Genomic DNA, 19,363 nt, shown 5'->3' with positions numbered 1-19,363 from the left:
CTACCAGAAGTGGAATTTCTTAACAGATTGCCCAGCATGTGGTGAATATATTGCCTACCTGAACCCAACCTTTGTGGGTCTGTGACTCCAGGAGGCCAGTGTCAGTGGGATTTCTGTTGCAGCATCACTGGAGGTTTCACATTGCTCTGCAAAAGGTCTGGGGACTCGGCAGACTCATGCTTTGCCCATCCTTTCCTCTGCCTGGAATGACTCCTTGCAAACTCTCTATTAAAATTCAATCCAACCTCCAAAGGCCCTTTTCAAATGCTACTTTCTCCATATAACTTTGCACAGACCTCTGCAATTCTTTTCTGTAGTTAGTTTATTCTAGTTACTTGCATAGGCACCTTACCCTCTGCAACACTGTCTGTGTGAGGCGTACTCTGTGTCTTCTGCTGAGTCTAGCACAGGACTCTGCACATAATAGTCGGTGTGTATCTACCGAATTCAGTTGTCTGCCTGCTTCTGCGATCTCTCAAGCTGATGTGGATGCCAATGATGAGAATTCTGAGTTAATTCTTTATGTAGTTTAAGGGCTATGCGCCAGAAAACAGTACCAGTTCCTGTGGATCCTGGCTGGCCTCCCCCAAATGTGAACATCAAGTGAATTTCTTAGTCCAATTTTAAGATATTTCCACTTAGAACAGAAAAACTGTAGCCATCTTAGGAATAACCATGCAAAGCAGAGAGAATTAAATAGCTGAACGGCTAAATGAGTTCTAACATTCTAGAGCCTAAACCTGAGTTTTACGTTTCACCTTTTAAGAATGACATGGTCAAAAACTACAAAGATGATGATTTTTAAGACTCAAGTATTCTTGTATGGAAGGCGACTGCCCCAAATAAAATGACAAAAACCACCTGAGCACTCGCCACGCGCACAGCCCAGGCCCAGAGGTGTGGCAGATTCGGCACCTCTCCCTGTATTCTCATTTACTAAGGCTGAGACTTGTCAGGGACACTCTCAAGTTCATGTAAGAGTTTCTTGACGAGTCTGTAACTTTCGATATTCCTGTCCAACTTCACCTCTGATGTTCTCCCTTGGATCTAGAAAAGGCAGGCCCATAGGGAAATCTCAGCAATCCTGCAGTCTTCACAGCCGATGTGGCCCAAGCTGTGCAGACCATGTTGGTATCCTGCTGGCTGGAGTCACCGGGCTTGGGAGATAAACTGCTCTTTCTGTGAAAGGCAGGCCCCCACCCACAGTGACAAATGGGCTCTACAGTTCATGCATTCCAGAGAATGCTCTCAGCTTCCAGATGGGAGCACCGTCAAATAGGTTGTAGACGGAGAGAGAAAAGGAAAAATTAAAGCCATTAATATGCTGGAAGGAAGAGAGAGACTGGCTCCTTTAAGGGGATCCCTAGGATGTGACTCAGGTTCGTCAAGCCAGGGACAGCCCTCTCTTTCTTACCCCCAGGGGGTCCAATATTTGGGCTCAACCCCCTTGACCTCAGAGGCATCACACGCACTCCTTTGTTCCTGCCCCTCACGGAGGCTGTGCTAAGGCAGGGTGTGCCTCCCTGCTGCTACACCTAGGGGAATAAACTCACTCAAATCAAACTGTGAGCAGTACCAGAAATAATGTGAAATTAAGTATAGGATGGTGCTTCCTGTGACTAAATTTTTCATTGCATCTTATTGATTTATTGATATTTATTAATTAAAAATGTGGGACAGCACACACCAGGGCATATAGTTGTAAAGAGATATATCGGAATATGTCTCCCTTGTCTCTCTCCACACACGCAGCCAGCCACGTATGCTGGCTTCCAAGGCACTGACAGCACCCGCCCTTCAGCCTTGTCTTTACGACTTGCCACCCTGGAGTGGTGTTCCCCACCAACACAGACATCCGGATGCATTTATGAGTGTATGTACGATCTGTAGATGTTTTATTTATAAGTGGCCAACTCACTGCAGCATTGAAACATGCGTTTACACATATATATCTGTTTTATGAAACCCTATTCCTTTGTTTTAATAGCTGAGCTATCCAGCCATAGCATGATAATGTACAAGGTAAATGGGTCTCCATCTCTAGAACCTGTTCCAAGTTTCCTCAGATGTGACTAACTGCATGAATTTCCCAACCATCAGAGACCTCCCCATCAAAAAAAAAAAAAAAAAAGAAAGAAAAAAAAAGATGAGTTTATTCTAGACATGCAACCTGCACAGTATAAATTGCAGGGGTTTTAGGGGTGAACTTTAACTTGAAACTACCCTGAAAACTGAGATTTTGCTCCAGGGGTAACATGAATAAGAAAACTACCTTCCTGGAAAGCACATATTATGTAAAAGGGAAACATACTGCTATATTATATTTGGGGATGAAAACTGTATTACACAGAAGTTTGGGTGTTTGGAGTATTTATAAGGATGAAATACAAAGGCTAAAAACCTTTGAATTGATATCATAAAATGCTTATTATTTAAAGTGGTGAGAGAAAACTGATCAGAATTCATCCTGATTGCAACAATCTAGAGACAAGGAATGGTATGCAAGACATCAGAAAGAGTAGACGATAATTATTATTTACCAATGCTCGACGCTAACGTTATTCTAACAGCTTGTGCGTTGTCAAATCAACAATCTGCACTAAATAAATGACCATTTGGGAATTTGTTAGGGAACGACTCTGTTCCTCTCCCTGCTTGACTAAAAACTGTCATTTGTAATCAAAGAAAGCGGCCTTGGAGCTGAGAACACAGCACTTGCAGCCTCACAGTTGCCTCTTTCTGAGGAAGGACTAAGGAGTCACATTTACTTGATCTTTTCCAGCCAATCTAATTTCATTCTACATGAATCCAAGAGCACGCCACGGCACACTCAGAACTTCCTCTAGGATTGCACTAAAAACTTAACATGCTGACTATCCTTTCTGTTACCAAGCCTCTGAATTCTGAGAAGCTGTAACAGCAAATAAGGGCAAGGAGTAACCTAGATTAACTTGGGACCCTTGAGTGTGAGGCAAACGCAAAGGATTCTGCATGAAGCTTCAAAATGGTGATGGGTTTTTAAGAAGTGAAAACTACTATCGGATGTGAGCTTCAAGAGCACCCACCCAAATGAAGTAAATTATACTGGCTTTCTGGAGCCTGTGGATACTTTAAATCTGTAACTAAAAAACATCCACTTACCATCAGTTCCTCAGGTGCCGGCCTTTCTTTTGGCTGCTTTCGCATGCTGTAAGAGAAAAACTCACATTATCCATATCACTTGTAAATCTGTGCAATAATTCCCACCACTGGCTATTTGCTCTGGAATTTGAATGTTTTCAAAATTTACCACGTTCAATTCTTGGTCAAGGCATTAGCATGTATTCTCTCCTGTTTATTTTGGCCTTCAAAATATCAGGTTTGGGGGGAAGCTCATGAATCAAAAATACGAAGTTTTTTTTTTGTTTTGGAGTTACTCTTGTAATGCAGACAATCAGTTTAAATTTATCCTAATTCTACTTTTGAAACGAATTATGAAAAAAAGCAGCAATGTTCTCTTCCTGACTTGGTTATCAATCATTTCAAATAAATTTAGGGAATAATATACTTCTTTTTTGGTAACTGGGATAAGACCATAATAAAAGAAATGTGACGATCAGGTCAAACGAGAAAACACCTCATTCCTTCATTACTACTCTGAATAACAAGTCATATATAAAAGGGGTCAGACATCTAGATAATGCTACAAAATTATAAATGGGTTATTACATTATCTTGTCTTTCATTTATTTTGGCTTCTCTGCAAGTTGATAATTCATTAAACATCTGTGGGGAAGTTAAGTTTGCTTAAAGAATCACATTCCTCTTGCAAAATATTTCATCTGACATACAACAGGCGTAATTAGTAGCTGCAGCATGTACTTAGCTAGGTGATGAAGCACCCACTCGTGGGACTGAGGTAACCATGAGTAAGCTGCTTAGGTGATGGCCAATTTATACTAAACTCAGAGTATCTGTGGGATGAAGTCATGAAAAGAGATTGCTGCTTCTGTTACCTGGAAAATCATAGACACTTTTTCTTCATATGAGTGAACCTCAAACAAGCAAGAAAAAAACCAAACAAACATACAATCTCTGCATTTGCTGACAATATTTTTTTTTTTTTTTAAGTAGAGATCTAATGATCATTTGGTAAATAAGAACCGTAGTTACGAACTGTTAATGACATGGAGGACATTTGCCTTCCCTATAAATAACCATATGCACCTCTCAAATACTGCATCCATTAGCAAGTAATTCAAGCTGTCTCACCAGTAGATTTGGTAACACTCCTAATCTGACATTCCAAAGTAGCTGTATCTCTTGGGAAAACAAGGCTATTACCCACTATCATTTCTGTTTCGGCTTGACATCTGTGGAAATTTCAACACAGGTTATCCCTCCCTCTGTCTCCATAAAACTTTAATATAACAGCTGATCAATTTTTTTGGACAGAAGGCAGGCAAGGCCCTATCTGCTCAGAATGGGCCCTACTCCCAGGTTGGTCCCAGACCACACAGCAAGATAAGCAGGGTGGTCAGGGCACAAACCCCACATCTTTGAGCAGGTGATACCCAAACCCAGCGCTCCAGGCAGCTCAGGAATTGCATGGTTTTCCAATGTGTACATTTCAAAATGGGACATTTCCATCATGTGCTTCTGTTACTAGGAATTCCACATAAAGAAAATAAAGACTAATACATATTTCTAGATAATGGTTCTAGTATTAATGAGCTTAGGATTCCAGTGTTTAACCAATATGTATGCTTTTTAACAACATGGCATGTTTTGGAAATAAAATGTTTGCAGAATGAAATTAGTTTTTACAAGCTATGGAATATTATATAAGTATTTTAAATAAACAGAAATAGTGCTAATAAAAATTTTAGAAGTTGGGGCTTAAAAATCTCTTCCCCACATATGTTTTGTATGGAATATAAACTACATAAGACATTTTTATTAAGAGGTAACATATTACACTTAGTCAAAAAGGTGATAAAGCTTGACATTTATATTAAGGAATATTTCTTGGTTTCACTTGAGCATCATCATCAGATGGCTCATGGGGGAGGGGGAGGGGACAGTGTTCAGCTATTCCGGGTTAGCAAGGACTCCTGAGCGCATCATCATCAGATGGCTCGTGGGGGAGGGGGAGGGGACAGGGTTCAGCTATTCCGGGTTAGCAAGGACTCCTGAGCGCACCTCCTGTGGCACCACAGGAACGAAGGGCTCGTCTTCCACTAGTGGGCGTGATTCTGAAGGGGTGATGAAATGAGGGCTTTAGGAAGCAGGGAAAGAGAAGTAAAGGCAGTTACGAAGGAGTTCCAGAATGTGCAGAACGGCTTCTGATCAGTCGTGTCTCCTGCTTTAGGGCGGTCATCTCTATGCTCCCAATTTCCGTCTCCCTCTCCCTCTCTCTCCACGTCAGGGTGAGGGAGCAGGCAGGACGGTGGCAGTGGGGGAATTGGGCCTTCCAGGGCCACAGGGGTGTGTCCCAGTAGGGGAGAGGAGGATGATGTGAAAGGGGTAATAAAAGAAAACTCCATTCTATGGGGAAGAAAAAGGCAGACGGCTGGAAAAGAACCCTTACACCTGCTTCTCAGATGTAAAATGACAAGGGGTTGCCTAGAGACTCAGAGATTCTGTGGCCCCTTTGATCTAAATCCTGTGGTTTTCAGTACTTACAAAGGTTAAAGTGGGCCTAATGGAACCACGTTTTCATGGCCTCTCTAACATCAAAATTCACTGAAACGGGACACCAGTATTTTGTCTAAAATATGACCAAAGATAAAAGTTATTTACTGAAAATCCGATGAATTAATACATTATTCTGCTTCCACTAAGTGACAGGCATTTTTATGGGTAACTTGAGGTCCCAATAAAAATAAGCTTCACATGTCTGTGCAACAGGGGCTATAAAATTGTGTATTTCTTAAACAAAACAAAACAACTGAACAGCAACAGTATCTGTGCTCAAAGAAGTAGCCTGATTCTCAGAAGTTTATTAAAACAGGAAAAAGCCTCTAAAGTACGTTTATGACCCTGTGTGTAAATAACGTTTACATAATTTGAACAATTCCTTCAGCTTTGCTGCCCCATCTGCCCAAGGCCCCGAAGTCCCTCCCGTCTCCAAAAGGAAGCAGGGAGAGCCATAAGGTCTCACGGAGCCGCCGAGTTAATGGCATGTATCATTTACATTGAGGGCATGGCATGTTTGCAAACAGGCTCACCACTGAGTGATGAAATGTACAAATGGCTCGGAGAACTCTCCAACCGGAAGGACGGGCGAATCCTGGGATGGAGGAAAAACAAGTCATCAAAAGTCACAGCAATTCCTTGTCTTTCTTTATACCCTCCACCCCTCATCCCAAAGAAGCAAATAAAGATGACTATATAACAAGGATTCACCAGCATGTGGAAAGGAAAATAAGGCTCATCCAATTAAAAAAAAAAAAAACGTCTATACTCTTTCACATTTATGTAAAAATGCGAACTTTAAAGCCACACACATTTTATAATGGTGAGAAACAGGAGAGCAGAGGGAAGGGAGGTGAAAAAAGGACAATGATAGCCACGGGGTAGGAAAGAAGGTACGAAAGTGTAAATGAGAAATTAATGATTATTTAAGTAACACACAAATGGTCGTGTAATTAACAAAGAGCTGTGAAATTATTCTTCTGTTGACCTTTGTTTCTTTTACTGGATTTGCTATTTATTTACACTTTGCTTTTTATTTACACGTATTAGTATATTCAGTTGCTTTTAACTGCTTGCCTTTAACTGAGTCATGTGGGTCAGAGTTGGATTTTTGTTTTTTCTTTCATTTTAATAGAGAAGCTTTGAAAGGGGAAGAGCTGTTTACTAAAAAAGAATTTCAGCCTCTTTGCCAGTCTAGGCAAACTCATCACAGGAGAAAGCCACTGACTTAAGGACGCCATGAAAAATGCCCACTTTGACCAGTGGCAGAACTAGGGTGGGGATGGGAGTCACTCAAGAGAGCAGGAAACTGCACAGCAACAAACCACAATCACCATGTAACACAGGGAGCAAACCCCATTACCATTCGCAAAGGAGGGCTTTAAGAATTTAGGAGTTTTTCCAAGAATGACGGAGAGCGCCACCGTGTTTATAGTGCAGCAGCTCAGGATGTAATGAAATTACACTGCAGAGTACTTTAACAGTCATCTCATTAGACCTACAGTTGGAGCGAGAGAGCCACATAAAGTAGGCAGCTGCAAATGACTCTATTCTCATCTATTCTCATTTGCTATTAAAAATACCTTTCGGCGGCTTTTTTCCTCCCTGACATCCCTACACAAAGTGCCCTGCAAAGTATGATACATGCACCTATTTAAATTAACAAAGGAATGACTTATTTTAATCTCACTGTGCTTTGGAGTGCTTTGGCCATTTGGATGAGCAATATATCATTGCATACAACCTTCTAGCGCTGCAGGCAAGAAACTCAGAGCATGCAGCATTTGGTGGGAGCCAAACAATTTCTCTAGCACACAACTGTGTCAAATGCATGCATGTATTCATTATTGAGAATGAGAGGAAATAGCTTTGATGTAGTGGAAAAAAGAAGATGATAAAAGCACCTCTGCAATATGCGTGTCATTATCAATGGTGGCAGATAGATACAATTGCACAGCCTCCTCTGTGATTAGTAAATATACATATAATTGCTGTGGCCAATTATCAGAAAAATGAGATCGGTAATTACAAGACAGAAAATTAACTAGAACTCTTATTAAGGCTTTGTTTCCAATTCAAACAATTGGAAACTGGTGGAAAATACAATTAAATCAAAAGGAACTGAGGGGGTCAAAGCAGCCCAAAAAAAAAAAAAAAAATCCCAAAGAGGTTAAAAAAAAAAAAAAATGTGAACCAAACGTTTCTTAGTTTTTGCATATCTGTCCTCTTTGAATTGACTGTTCATCCAGAGGAGAGGTAGGCTAGTAATCATAAAGTTAAAATTCTCATCAGTAGAGAAAGGCTTCCAAGAGGAAAACAAAGGAAAATGGGAGCGAAATAAAATCTTGCCTAGTTCAAGGGATTACATGCAGGCGTTACATAGAGAGGACATGAGAAATGGGGGGCTGATGGAATAGTCTGCTCAAAAGAAACAAGGCATACAGTAACATGACAAGTCCTCGATAAAGGAACTATAAAACGGTCACGGAAGTCCTATCAGTTTGAAGAGCAAAAATAAAACATGATATCAATTTCAGCCCAGTCTGTTTTAGGAAAGCCATATATATCACCAACCTGCGAGATTCTACAAGGCCCAGTTCAAGAAGTGACGTTTTACTGCCTCAAACACTGTTAGTAAAAAGATATTTCAAAGTCTGAGGTACGAAAATTATGGACTCTGACCAGGTAGTTAATTTTTTCTAAGTCATTCCTTTCTGAAATTTTTGGGGACGTGGTAGTACTGGAAGTATCTGAGTAGCAGTTGCTTTAAGATGAATGTTTAGGGAAATAAAAGCCTAGTGTCTTAACGTGGCTGAACATTTACCAAGATGGTTAAAATTCTAGACTGGTTTTCTACAAAGATCCTGGTGTAAAACGTGATGCTGATGTGGGCCTCATTTCAAAGTATGATACCAAGAGTAAATTGATGAACTATAGGCAACTTGATGAAGATGTCATTTTAACATGGATGAGAGACAAAACGAGGGAACTGTGACATCTTTGCATGGGTAGTTAATTTTATTTAAGACCTGATATTGTAGCCTGTTAAGTTCCTCATAATATAAAACCAAGGAACACTGGGTGGTACCCATGAATAATTTATTTCACTTGTGAAAATGCCAGCACAAGTCGACTTTGCAGAACCACCGAGTGGATTTTCATCACAGTGGTGCCTGGAAAGAATCGGTCATCAAAGATGCAGGGGGAATTCTAATCTCACATGCATAATGCCAGATACTTCTTTTCATTTTAAAATCCATGTCTCTTGTGTATCTCAGAGAGGAGAATTTTCTGAGATACAGAAGACTGACTAGTGCCTGGGTGGGTGGGTGTCAAGAATGCTACATGTAGACATGGAGGCAGGGAGTCCTGGGAGAGCCTCCTCCAAACCCACAGAAGCACGCAGGCTGTTAACACCCCAGAGGAACAGACAGATCTGACAGCGGTCACCATGCTGAAGGACTATTCAGGTATACTTTTCTTGTTTAAAAACAAGCTTAAAAGCAAGTAAAATTAGAAGTTAGTGTAGATCAGGATGCAAAAAAAATCTCCAAGAACCTGTCTATTCTGTTATCTAATTCCAATCTGTGCAAAGGGGATGGGGAGGCTCACAGGAAAGCTGCTCCGGCGTCTCCGTGGCCCCCAGGGAGGGCAAGCAGTCATCCACCTTAGAGTTAGAGCAAGAGAGAGACATACCCAAGGGTTCAGAGCATCTCTGAAGTCCTAATACTTTTGCTGCTACTTATCAGAAATGCTCTCTGTGAAACACGGGTTCAGGCAAAATGAAGAAAAAAATACATTCTAAAAATGTAAATTAGAGAAGCAGTTACACCAACAGCTCAGCACTGGCCAAAAGAGACTCTAAATTGTTAACAGAAGTCACTGTCTTTAGGAGCTTAGGTGCCACACCTCACCGTGAGGGCTTCTGTGGGACACTTCTCTGTTGAACTTCTGAGCATGGAGGTATGGAACAAAAACAGTGGATACAACCTTAACCACAAGTCATGACCTGAGATTCTGGTCCCAAATCAACTTTTAGTGTCCTGCTTAAAGGGACACAATTTCCTTGCAGAAGGAAATGGCAACCCACTCCAGTACTCTTGCCTGGAAAATCCCATGGACAGAGAAGCCTGGTAGACTACAGTCCATGGGATCGCAAAGAGTCGGATATGACTGAGCGACTTCACTTTCACAGGACACAAGCTGGATCTTGTTACAGAACAGGCAACTGATGTATTAAAAACTGCCGTGGCCATTTCAGTAAGCAATTCTGGTCATCACGGAGTACAGCCTTCAAGTCTCAGAGATTTTGTGAACTACCTGGCCAGCCCCTCATGCTAAACGACTGCAGCGCAAGCAGGCGGCAAGCTAGGGAACAGTGAAGGACAACAGGAAGAAGGTTTGAGTGATGCCTTTGCCTTGTGAATAATGAACGGTTCAGGAAGGTCAACCCATTACAACAGAAACTGTTTAATTATTAATTATGCACAATCTATGAGCAAAAGGACAAGTTCAGAATGTTTAATGTATGCTAACTTCAGCTGGACTCTCTCTGGGCATTTTGTTATTAGCACTTGTCAGCAAGGTACTCAAGCATAAAGAAAGGTAAGCAGCAGAAAATCTGAGTGTGTGTATGTGTGCGGACCTGCAATGAGGAGGGGCAGGGAAGGAGGTCCAACTCCAACCACAGCTGCTAGTTCCGCTGCAGAGGAAGGATGCCAAAAAACTGCACTTTGTTACCTTGAGAACAGGCAGGTAAGTTGGACACTCCAAACAGAGACAACACAAATGAGAAAAACACTTTTGAAATGACTTACTTAAAAAGGAAATCATTATTTCAGAGGCATAGTTTTTTTTTAAACCATGATGTTCCTTGGCTTTAAAGGATCTGTGTTATTTATGTTCACACACATGCTAGTGTGCACCCATGCATGTGCGCGCACACACACACACTCAGTACTGCATGTAAAACTGGCAGAATCTGAATAAACTCAGTGGATTATATCAGTGTCAATTTCCTGGTTGTGACATTGTACTGTACTTCCGAACTGTTACCACTGGGGGAAACTGGGTTAAGGATGCACAGGATGTCTTTATATTATTTCTTGTAACTGCATGTGACTCTAAAAGGATGTCAAAATAGAAAGTTTAAAAGTTAAAAGGTAAGGAGTTTTTTTTTTTTTTTTAAACTCATTGAGGTCCAGGTTTTTAGTAGAGTTCTGTTTTGAATAATGGAGAAGCCTGGTATAACTATTCAATTGGAAAAAAGGTTGAGGAACCTTTGCTTTAAAAATGTACCTGAGGATTTAATTTTTGCCTTTAATTCATAATAAAAGATGACAATGGAATCTGATAATGATGCGGTGGTGAATTCAAACACTGATAGGCAGAGACACAAAATACTGTATAAAAATGATACAACCATTCATTACTTATTTATTGCTTCATTCATTCAACAATTTTCTTGACCCTCTACCATATCAAAGGTGCTTGGGTGGGCACTGCAAGATGACTGATACTTAATCTACACCCTGGAAGAATTAGTGTTGTTCAGGGAGATAAGATGTGCACTGCTAAGAATGATGGGGAAGAAACTAGGAGAGTCTAGAGGGCTGGAATATACCATCTTTGGTTTCCTACTTTCTTCCATCCTGACTGCCAGAGAAGCACCTAGGGGTGAAGGGACCTTGAACATCTTAATCTGTGTTATGTTTCCTTCTCGTGTGCAAGAGACATTCCTCCAAACCAAGATTTTACACTTACTTGGAGTAAAACGGAAAGAAGATAGTAGGACAAATTCTCAAGAATCTCAAGGTGTTGGCCACACTAGTGAATTCTGAGGTCACCTGTGCTGTGATTAGTAGATTAAACCAGACAAGTTAAGCGAAATATGGCCATCCTTTCTAATAGCCTATTTATAGACTTCTTGGTGTCAAGCCATCAAGCCAATAGGTAATTAACATCAGACAGTCACCTATGGTCTGCCCAGAACTGAGAGCTATGCTCTAACATTTTAAAACTAATTCAAGCCTCATGTTCCTTTGGCCTGGCTCCTGCACACTGGCGTTCATACTGATTGGCATAGCTCTCCTAGCTTGCTCCATGTCTGTCCACAATGCTGAGGTGGAAGAGTGTCTGTGATTCCAGTGGCTTCATGTCAGACTGTGTACGACATTTTGCTTTATCAGATCTCAAGTTGTTTTTTGATCCTCCCCTGTTCACGGCCTTAAAGTGGTATCTTTGTGAAACAACTGGCAGGATCCACAGGGCAAATCTGCTCTTGACTGGGGAGGAAACCTTGCTTGCTCGGCCGGGGCTGGGGTGTGGGGAAGACACACACACAAACAAAAGAACAGAACCCTCGCCTTTAAAGGTCTCCACAGGGGCTTCCCTGGTAGTCCAGTGGCCAAGATCCTGCATTCCCAATGCAAGGGGTCCAGGTTCCATCCCTGGTCAGGGAACTAGATCCCACATGCTACAACTAAGGCTCAGCACAGCCAAATAAATACATATATTAAAAACAATCTCCACAGAAGTCATCTCCAAACCAAAAATCTACCCCTCTGAAGTGTAAGCCAATGGGAGATTCTGGGAAATTAGCTCAGTTTTAATATTTTGAAGGTTCTCAATGTTCACATCTGTAAGTTTCTGCTATAACCGACTGTAGCCAGTGGGGGAAAAAGGCAGTCACATCTCATCAGAGAGAGGTGGAAAATGGACAGACAAGTGCTCAGTCAGAGAGTAATTCAGCCTGGTTAATATATTAGTAAATCAGAATTCCACACCAGGCTTGTACAAATTCAATCAATGCTTGTTCAGAACACTTAGTTTACTTAAAAATGTGGCCACTTTGTCAGGGAACAATAAGTGTTTTGACCCTAAAGTCTATTTTTGATTTCACCATCAGATAGAACTGATCTCATCTGCAGGATGCAATGATGGACAGCACTGGGGTGAGAAAGAGGCTTTGAGTTTAGGAAGGCTTGCAGATGGACGTCATCAGAAAAGGAAGCCTCTGACCCTCTTCAGCTGGAGACCACGGAGCCCTTGTCTTACTCATCTCACTCCACATCAAGACTTGAGCAGAGAAAGTGAAAGATGATTCAATTTCCATGCCGGGTCACCCCATGCTCTGGGTTGCCAGAAGTGACAAATTATACGTGTGAGCGTTTGGGTGTGAAGTTCTATCCACTGGGTCCTGGCTGACAGTATCAGCTCATTTAACTTGTCTCAGGTGGACCTGGAACCAGGGGCAAAAGGCTAGAATTTTCACCACTGAAACATCCACCTTACCCGCAAACTGTTAAATCATAGGATAACCAGATACTAGCCAAGAGAACATCACGACCAGACGGCTTATAAAAAACACAAAATATAAATAAACAGTTCTAAAGGAACCTCTGAAATTTGAGATTATGCAGTCCCCACCCTCCTCCCCATTTTCTCCTAAATGTTTTGGCAGTTCTTCAGTACTGGGATAAAACAGAAGATAAACTTTGTCATTTATGTCAAAACTAACCCTTTCTTTTTTTTTTTGTCATTTAAAAGACTTACATTTACTCAGATATTTTCTAAACATATGGCAAAGATCTTTGTGTTTCATAAAATTCCTTGAAAATTAGTAGGTGGAAAACTTGAAATGGATTAATGTCTTAAAACCATATTTGCAATTGCTTCTTTTCCCAAGTCAACGAACATCTTTTTTCCTCTTTTTATTTTAGGTCTCTTGTTGGTCATAAGCTATAGTTCACAGTATTGTTTAGAGGAGCCTATCTGATGGTACACACACATATACACACAGACACACTGACATTCATATCTGTCTTCCTTTTCAATGGGTTAGGCATAGCAGAAAGAAACATGTTTGTCTCACACCAAAGGGATTTCATTTACAAAAGTAAAACCTGTTATTGTTCCCTACCACTCTCCCTGTAGCCTCCCAATGCATTTCTATTGCTTTTTCATAAAACACTGGTGCAAATAATCAAGCATGACCACTGACATCCACAAGATTGAGTTTTAGGAACCATTAAATGAGCTCACCCTCGTGGGAAGCCTCCTGTTCAGGCCAGTCTAAAGGTAATTATTCAGCAATTCCTACCTGTGGTTTTACCTAGTCCCTATATAGTGTTTGAATTTCATATACTGGTAAGGTTAGTTTTTTTTCCTCAGGAAAAGTCCAGCTTACACATGTTTGATCCAAGACCTAAATTATAATGTTAATGTACACACTACCATTTCACCAGGCTCTATGTGTAGGAGTGCTGATTAAAAGCAATCTTAAAGGTAGATCATAAACTATATTAAACAAAAATGCAAGAGGAAAATCCAGGAGTGAAAGAGCTCTTAACAGTTCCTAAATGAAAGGAATTATTCCTTTTTTCATTGGTAAAGGGTTAACACTGAAACAGCTGAACTACATCCACATACTGTTCAAGGGCAAGAACCTGGCAGGTCCGTGTCCTGAAAAATCAACAAGCCAGAACGCTATCCAGATAGACTCAGGGAACTTGCTGAAATCCAAAGTCCCCATCACCACACTGTGTGTCCTCCTGAACGTTCACTCAACTGTTAGTTAAAATAATTACTGCCAGTGCCACCCACACTGCCAGCTACAGATACAGGAAAGAACAGAACTTCCAGCGGCTTCACGGTGCAGGAGTGTCGGCCGTATCTGCTTACACATTTTTATAAACCAATTCAAAGGTGATGTCAGCTGCGAGTCGCAGGTTGAGAATTGTATGTCAAATTGTGCCATACCTGGTCCCATACAATAAACACAAAGACAAGAGGACTGAAAGCTGGCTAAAGGAGATACTGAATCAGTTTAAAATTAGCCAGTATGAGAGGAACAAAGAGAGGAACAGAGGGGGAGGAAGGGAGAGGAAGTGAAAAAAATAGAACTACATACTGTGAAATGAACAAGTTCAGTTAGAACGTTCATCAGGATTTGGAAAATCATAATGCCATCTGCTACTCTGGACCTCAGAACATCAGGGATCTCATGGGCCCAGACGCTTCCATTTCCAGGAGGAAGGAAGGAGCTTAACACTCCCTGGAATGCTGCCTCCGTTCTGGAATGGAGGCAACACCCCAGCCGACCAGTTTGGACTCTTTTGAGAACATTTGTACAGCTCACAGACATGTTTCCCCTGGTTTAGGGAAAATTAACGGCAGGCAAAATGATTACGGCGACTCGGCAGTGAGGCAGAGCAGTGCCCCAGCCCGAGCTGCTGCGTAACTGACCCTGGCATCCAACGTGGGCTCGGGGTGTATAGGTCCCATCACGGTGGATTAAACGAGCACTGTCCTACGGCTGGATAAGACTTCACAATAGAGCAACACATGTTAAATGACAGCAGCCAAAACTGGCCCCACCAGGCAACTGCCCATTCACAGAAGCTATTCACGAGCCTTCACCACCAAGAAATTAATTCATTAATAATACATCAGGCTTCGTGGACAATTCAAAGAAAACAACACAAAGCTACTTGTTCAATGACTGAAGATGCAGAATTTTCCCTGTCTAAAAAAACACACTAATCTAATTGACTTACCAAGATCAAGATCATAGGGATGTTTATGCTAATATTTTGATTAGTAAAAAATAAGTAAAAAAAAAAAAATCTATCCACTGAATTCATTCAGTGCCACTAAGAATAAAAATATATATATTTTTCAGCAGTAGCTAATAAAATCTGATTTTATATAGCTGTATTTAAAAATTATTTTTTCCCACTTTAAACGACTATATTTTTCAGACTATCAGGAAAATTTCTGTTTTTAACTTGCTTCTTCTGTTACATTTTAAAAATTTCCTTCCTTCTTTCTCCTTCCTCCCAACAACTCATAAATATGAATTAAATATAATTATAAATGAACAGAACATTAACTTTTGGATTACTGCTGTGTTTTGGTAGAATGTTAATGTCATTTCTAAAGAAACAGTTATTAAAAAAAAGAAACAGTTATTACCAAAAGAAAAAGTAATTACTAAAGGAATCATGGCCTTAATGCTAACCTATTTTCAATCTTCAAACCACTCAAACTGCATTAATTTAAACATACTAGACTTTTCAAAAGAAGTATTAGATTTCAAAAGATTGCCTTACATAAAAGAGGAATATCGGTTTTCAGGATCCCAATTATACATTCCTGACATTCTGAGACAGAGATCTGGTTAACAATATTGCAGGAGGATACAACTATTATGTATCTACTTGTATTAACTTACCAAGTTTCTAATGCCTCCCACTCATTAAGTTGTACAAGTCACAAATAACATGAAATCCCACATCATCAACACCCATTTAAGCCAGTGGTTAGAGTGTCAGCCACTGTGGTGGGAAGCTCCAGGCAGGCATGGGTTGTCAGACAGCTCAGGCCATCGACTCTTGTCTCACTTAAACTACCTGCAATTTACGTTCTATGAAAGCAACCGGCCACCCTAGGATGCTGGAAGCAGGAAGGGTGGGGGTATTCCTTTTACTCTTGGCTAACTTCAGAAATCAGAATTATGGTGGAGGCCCTCGGGCGAAAAATGAATGGGTATTATTCCCTCTGGAGCTGGTTAATACCACTCTTTGAATTCCAAGGAGGTATTATGAGACAGCCAAGTTCACACATCCACACCCCTACCTCCACTCCCAGAAAGCACCTATGTGCATACCCTAGCAGCTTCCCAGTTAACCAGCCCTCAGTCAACCTAAGAAGGAGTGATTCTCCATGAAGGAATTTTTAAAAGGTAATAGTGGTTTAATAGCCAATCCTTTTGTATACATAAATCTTTCTAAAAGAAGTCAATCTCCTCCCTGCCAACTTAAACAGAATATGCAGAAGAGAATTCAATTCTTTTTTACAGGCATGGAGTCATTCTTATAGACAGTGCTGTGTTGTAATATACTTCTGCCCTGGGGGCATGTCTGCAATGCTTTCTAAGTTGTCTTCTTTTACAGTTTTGAAAAATAATCTCTCCCTTTGATGCCAGAATGTTCAGCTGTCACTTTTTGCTTCTATCAAGGCAGTTACAGTGTAATAAAAAGAGCTGTGTCCTTTGGCCCCCAGTTTCCTCATCTGTAAAACAGTGTAGTGGGAAAGCAATGTGACATTGGGAACACAGTGGAAAACAGCTGGTAAATCATAAAGGTTAAGGCCAGACTTGTGAGTTTTGATAAAGGACTGTATTTATTAGCTAAGTATCTCCTCATCATACACTATTACTTTTTGGATTTGGTTTTCTGAGTCTTAAAAAAAGTAGTAACTTCTTATAATTACACATAAATTTCATTCAACAAATACTTATGAATAGATACAGTACTAGGAAGACAGGCAATAAAAAAGCCTGGGAACTTAAAACTTTAGCTGATGTATTTCTTGTAATTGAGTCTGAAACAGGAATTGATAGTTTTTCAAAAAATAACTTTATTTATTTTTGACTGTGTTGGGTCTTTGATGCTGTGTGGGTTTCTGTCTAGTTGCACAAAGCAGGGACTACTCTCTAGGTGTGGGTGTGGACCTCTTATGCAGTGGCCTCTCTTGTTGCAGAGCATGGGCTCCCGGCCACGTGGGTTTCAGGACCTGTGGCTCGTGGGCTCTAGAGCACAGGCTCAGTAGCTATGGCGTGTGGGCTTAGTTGCTCTGAGGCATGTGGGATCTTCCCGGATCAGGCATTGAACCCGTGTCTCCTGCATTGGCAGGTGGGTTCTTTACCACTGAGCCTCCAGGTAAGCCCGGAATTGAGTTTTGAACGAGGTGCTTAGTGCTGTCCTATGAACAAAACGCTAATTATCTCCTCTGTATGTGTGTGTCTGTGCCCCATCTCAGTGAGGCCCTGACTGCCCATGCCAAACGCTTCTCCTCTGATTCCATCCTCCCACTCTCCCCTACGTCCAATTATTCACCAAATTCAGTTTATTCTATTTCCTAAACACCCTGCAAACATGCTAAGGCTGTCCTAGTGAAAAGTCTGCATACTTTCTGATCAAGACTATAAGCACAGTAAATTCCTGTTGTTCCCAATCCACTTTCCACAAGCCCGTCAGAGTGACTTTTCTAAAACACAAATCTGGTTCTGTTGATTCTCTGCTTAAAACCCTTTCACCCACCCCCTCCTCTTTCATTTCTGCAAATGCTTTTGGGTACAATGTTTAAAGATTTTTCTAAACCTGGCTGTTGCTTCATCTGTTTTAATACTTTGCCAAGCACTGCAGCCATGCTGAACTCCATATGGGCCTCAAGTATCTGTGAGGCCAACTCCTACTGGCCCTGGGGCTTCCTTTCTCTGTAGAGCCCACTGGTATATTACCACCCGCTTCATTACAAGCTCTCTTCTCTGTGTATCCCCTGCACCTTGTCTACACTTTGGGTACACATGGAATTTATAAGGGGGCTTCCCAGGTGACTCAGTGATAAAGAATCTGCCTGGCAATGCAGGAGACGCTAGAGACTTGGGTTCGATCCCTAGTCAGGAGGATTCCCTGGAAGAGGAAATGGCAACCCACTCCAGGATTCTTACCAGGAAAATCCCATGGACAGAAGACTCTAGAATTTATTGGCTGCAAACATCATTAAATGCCTTATCATACATGCTCATTTATGTGAGTAGGTAAAACAGCAGTCACTGTACTCCTCTGAGAGCTCATCAAGTCTCATACCACTTACACTAGCTGCAGTTTAAAGCTGGTGATGGCAGGGAAGCCTGGCAGGCTACAGCCCATGGGGTCGCAAAGAGTCGGAAGTGACTGAGCGACTGAACTCAACTCAACTCATATATGATTGCTTACGAGCCTGTCCCCTTAACTAAAGCAGAGCCTACTGGCAATTGTATCTTAACTAATTCCCTATCCCCTGTACCTAACTCTGGGATTAATACAGGTTTACAGAATGATTGTTTGGGCTATAATCAGTGGTTTTCAAACTGTCATCTAAGGAACTCTAAGGACTTTTATGTGGTTGCCAGAGGTGGGATGGGGACAGTGTGGAGATCTAAGCTTCCTAACCTGTGATCAAACCAGAAAGGCCTCAAAGTTAAAATATATATACACACACACACACACACACACATATATGTATATATATATTTTAACTTTCATGTGTCAAAGGACACCATCAAGAAAGTGAAAAAACAATCCATAGAATGGGAGAGAAGATTTAGAATCGAGTATCCAGAGTACATAAAGAACTCTAAGAACTCAAAACTAGTAATTTAAAAATAAAAAACAATTTAAAAAGAGAAAATGCACTTGAATAGAAGTGAAAAGAAGATATTCAAACAATTAATAAACACATGAAAATATGCTCAATATCATTAAGTCATAAGGGAAATGCAAATCAAAACCACAATGAGAGACTACTTCATATCCATCAGAATGACTACAATTAAAAAAAAAACAAAACTGAAAATAACAAGTGTTGACAAGAACATGGAGAAATCTGAATCCTCATACATTGCTGATGGGAATGTAACATGGTACAATTGCTGTAAAATGCAGTTTGGAAGTTCATCAAAAAGTTAAATACAATGTTAATACACATATAAGAGAAAACAAAGGTATAAAGGATGTACAGAAAGAGTGTGATCGGGCCCACCACTGGATAGGTGACTATGGGTGACCCTGGCATTTTCCTGTACTTTACTTGCCTATGGTTTTCTAAACATGTACTACTTGGATAATATTAAGCAATAAAC

General features: G+C 40.8%; 1 protein-coding gene across 2 annotated transcripts in view; it reads right to left on the bottom strand.

Annotated features, from left to right (window-relative positions):
* MAP2K5 (mitogen-activated protein kinase kinase 5) overlaps positions 1-19,363 on the bottom strand; it is a 280,907-nt gene that overhangs the window by 37,325 nt on the left and 224,219 nt on the right. For both annotated transcript variants that reach the window (XM_005893296.3, XM_005893295.3), the window contains 2 exons: positions 6,210-6,271; positions 3,142-3,187 (listed from right to left, as the gene is read on the bottom strand). In XM_005893296.3, the coding sequence (XP_005893358.1) occupies positions 3,142-3,187; positions 6,210-6,271 (108 nt within the window). The remainder of the gene's footprint in view (positions 1-3,141; positions 3,188-6,209; positions 6,272-19,363) is intronic.

The sequence above is a fragment of the Bos mutus genome, chromosome 10 (genome assembly GCF_027580195.1).
Source record: "Bos mutus isolate GX-2022 chromosome 10, NWIPB_WYAK_1.1, whole genome shotgun sequence".
In the NCBI taxonomy this organism is placed as follows: Eukaryota; Metazoa; Chordata; class Mammalia; order Artiodactyla; family Bovidae; genus Bos; species Bos mutus.
The sequence above is the reverse complement of the archived record's forward strand: the minus strand, read 5'-3'. Positions and strand labels throughout refer to the sequence as shown.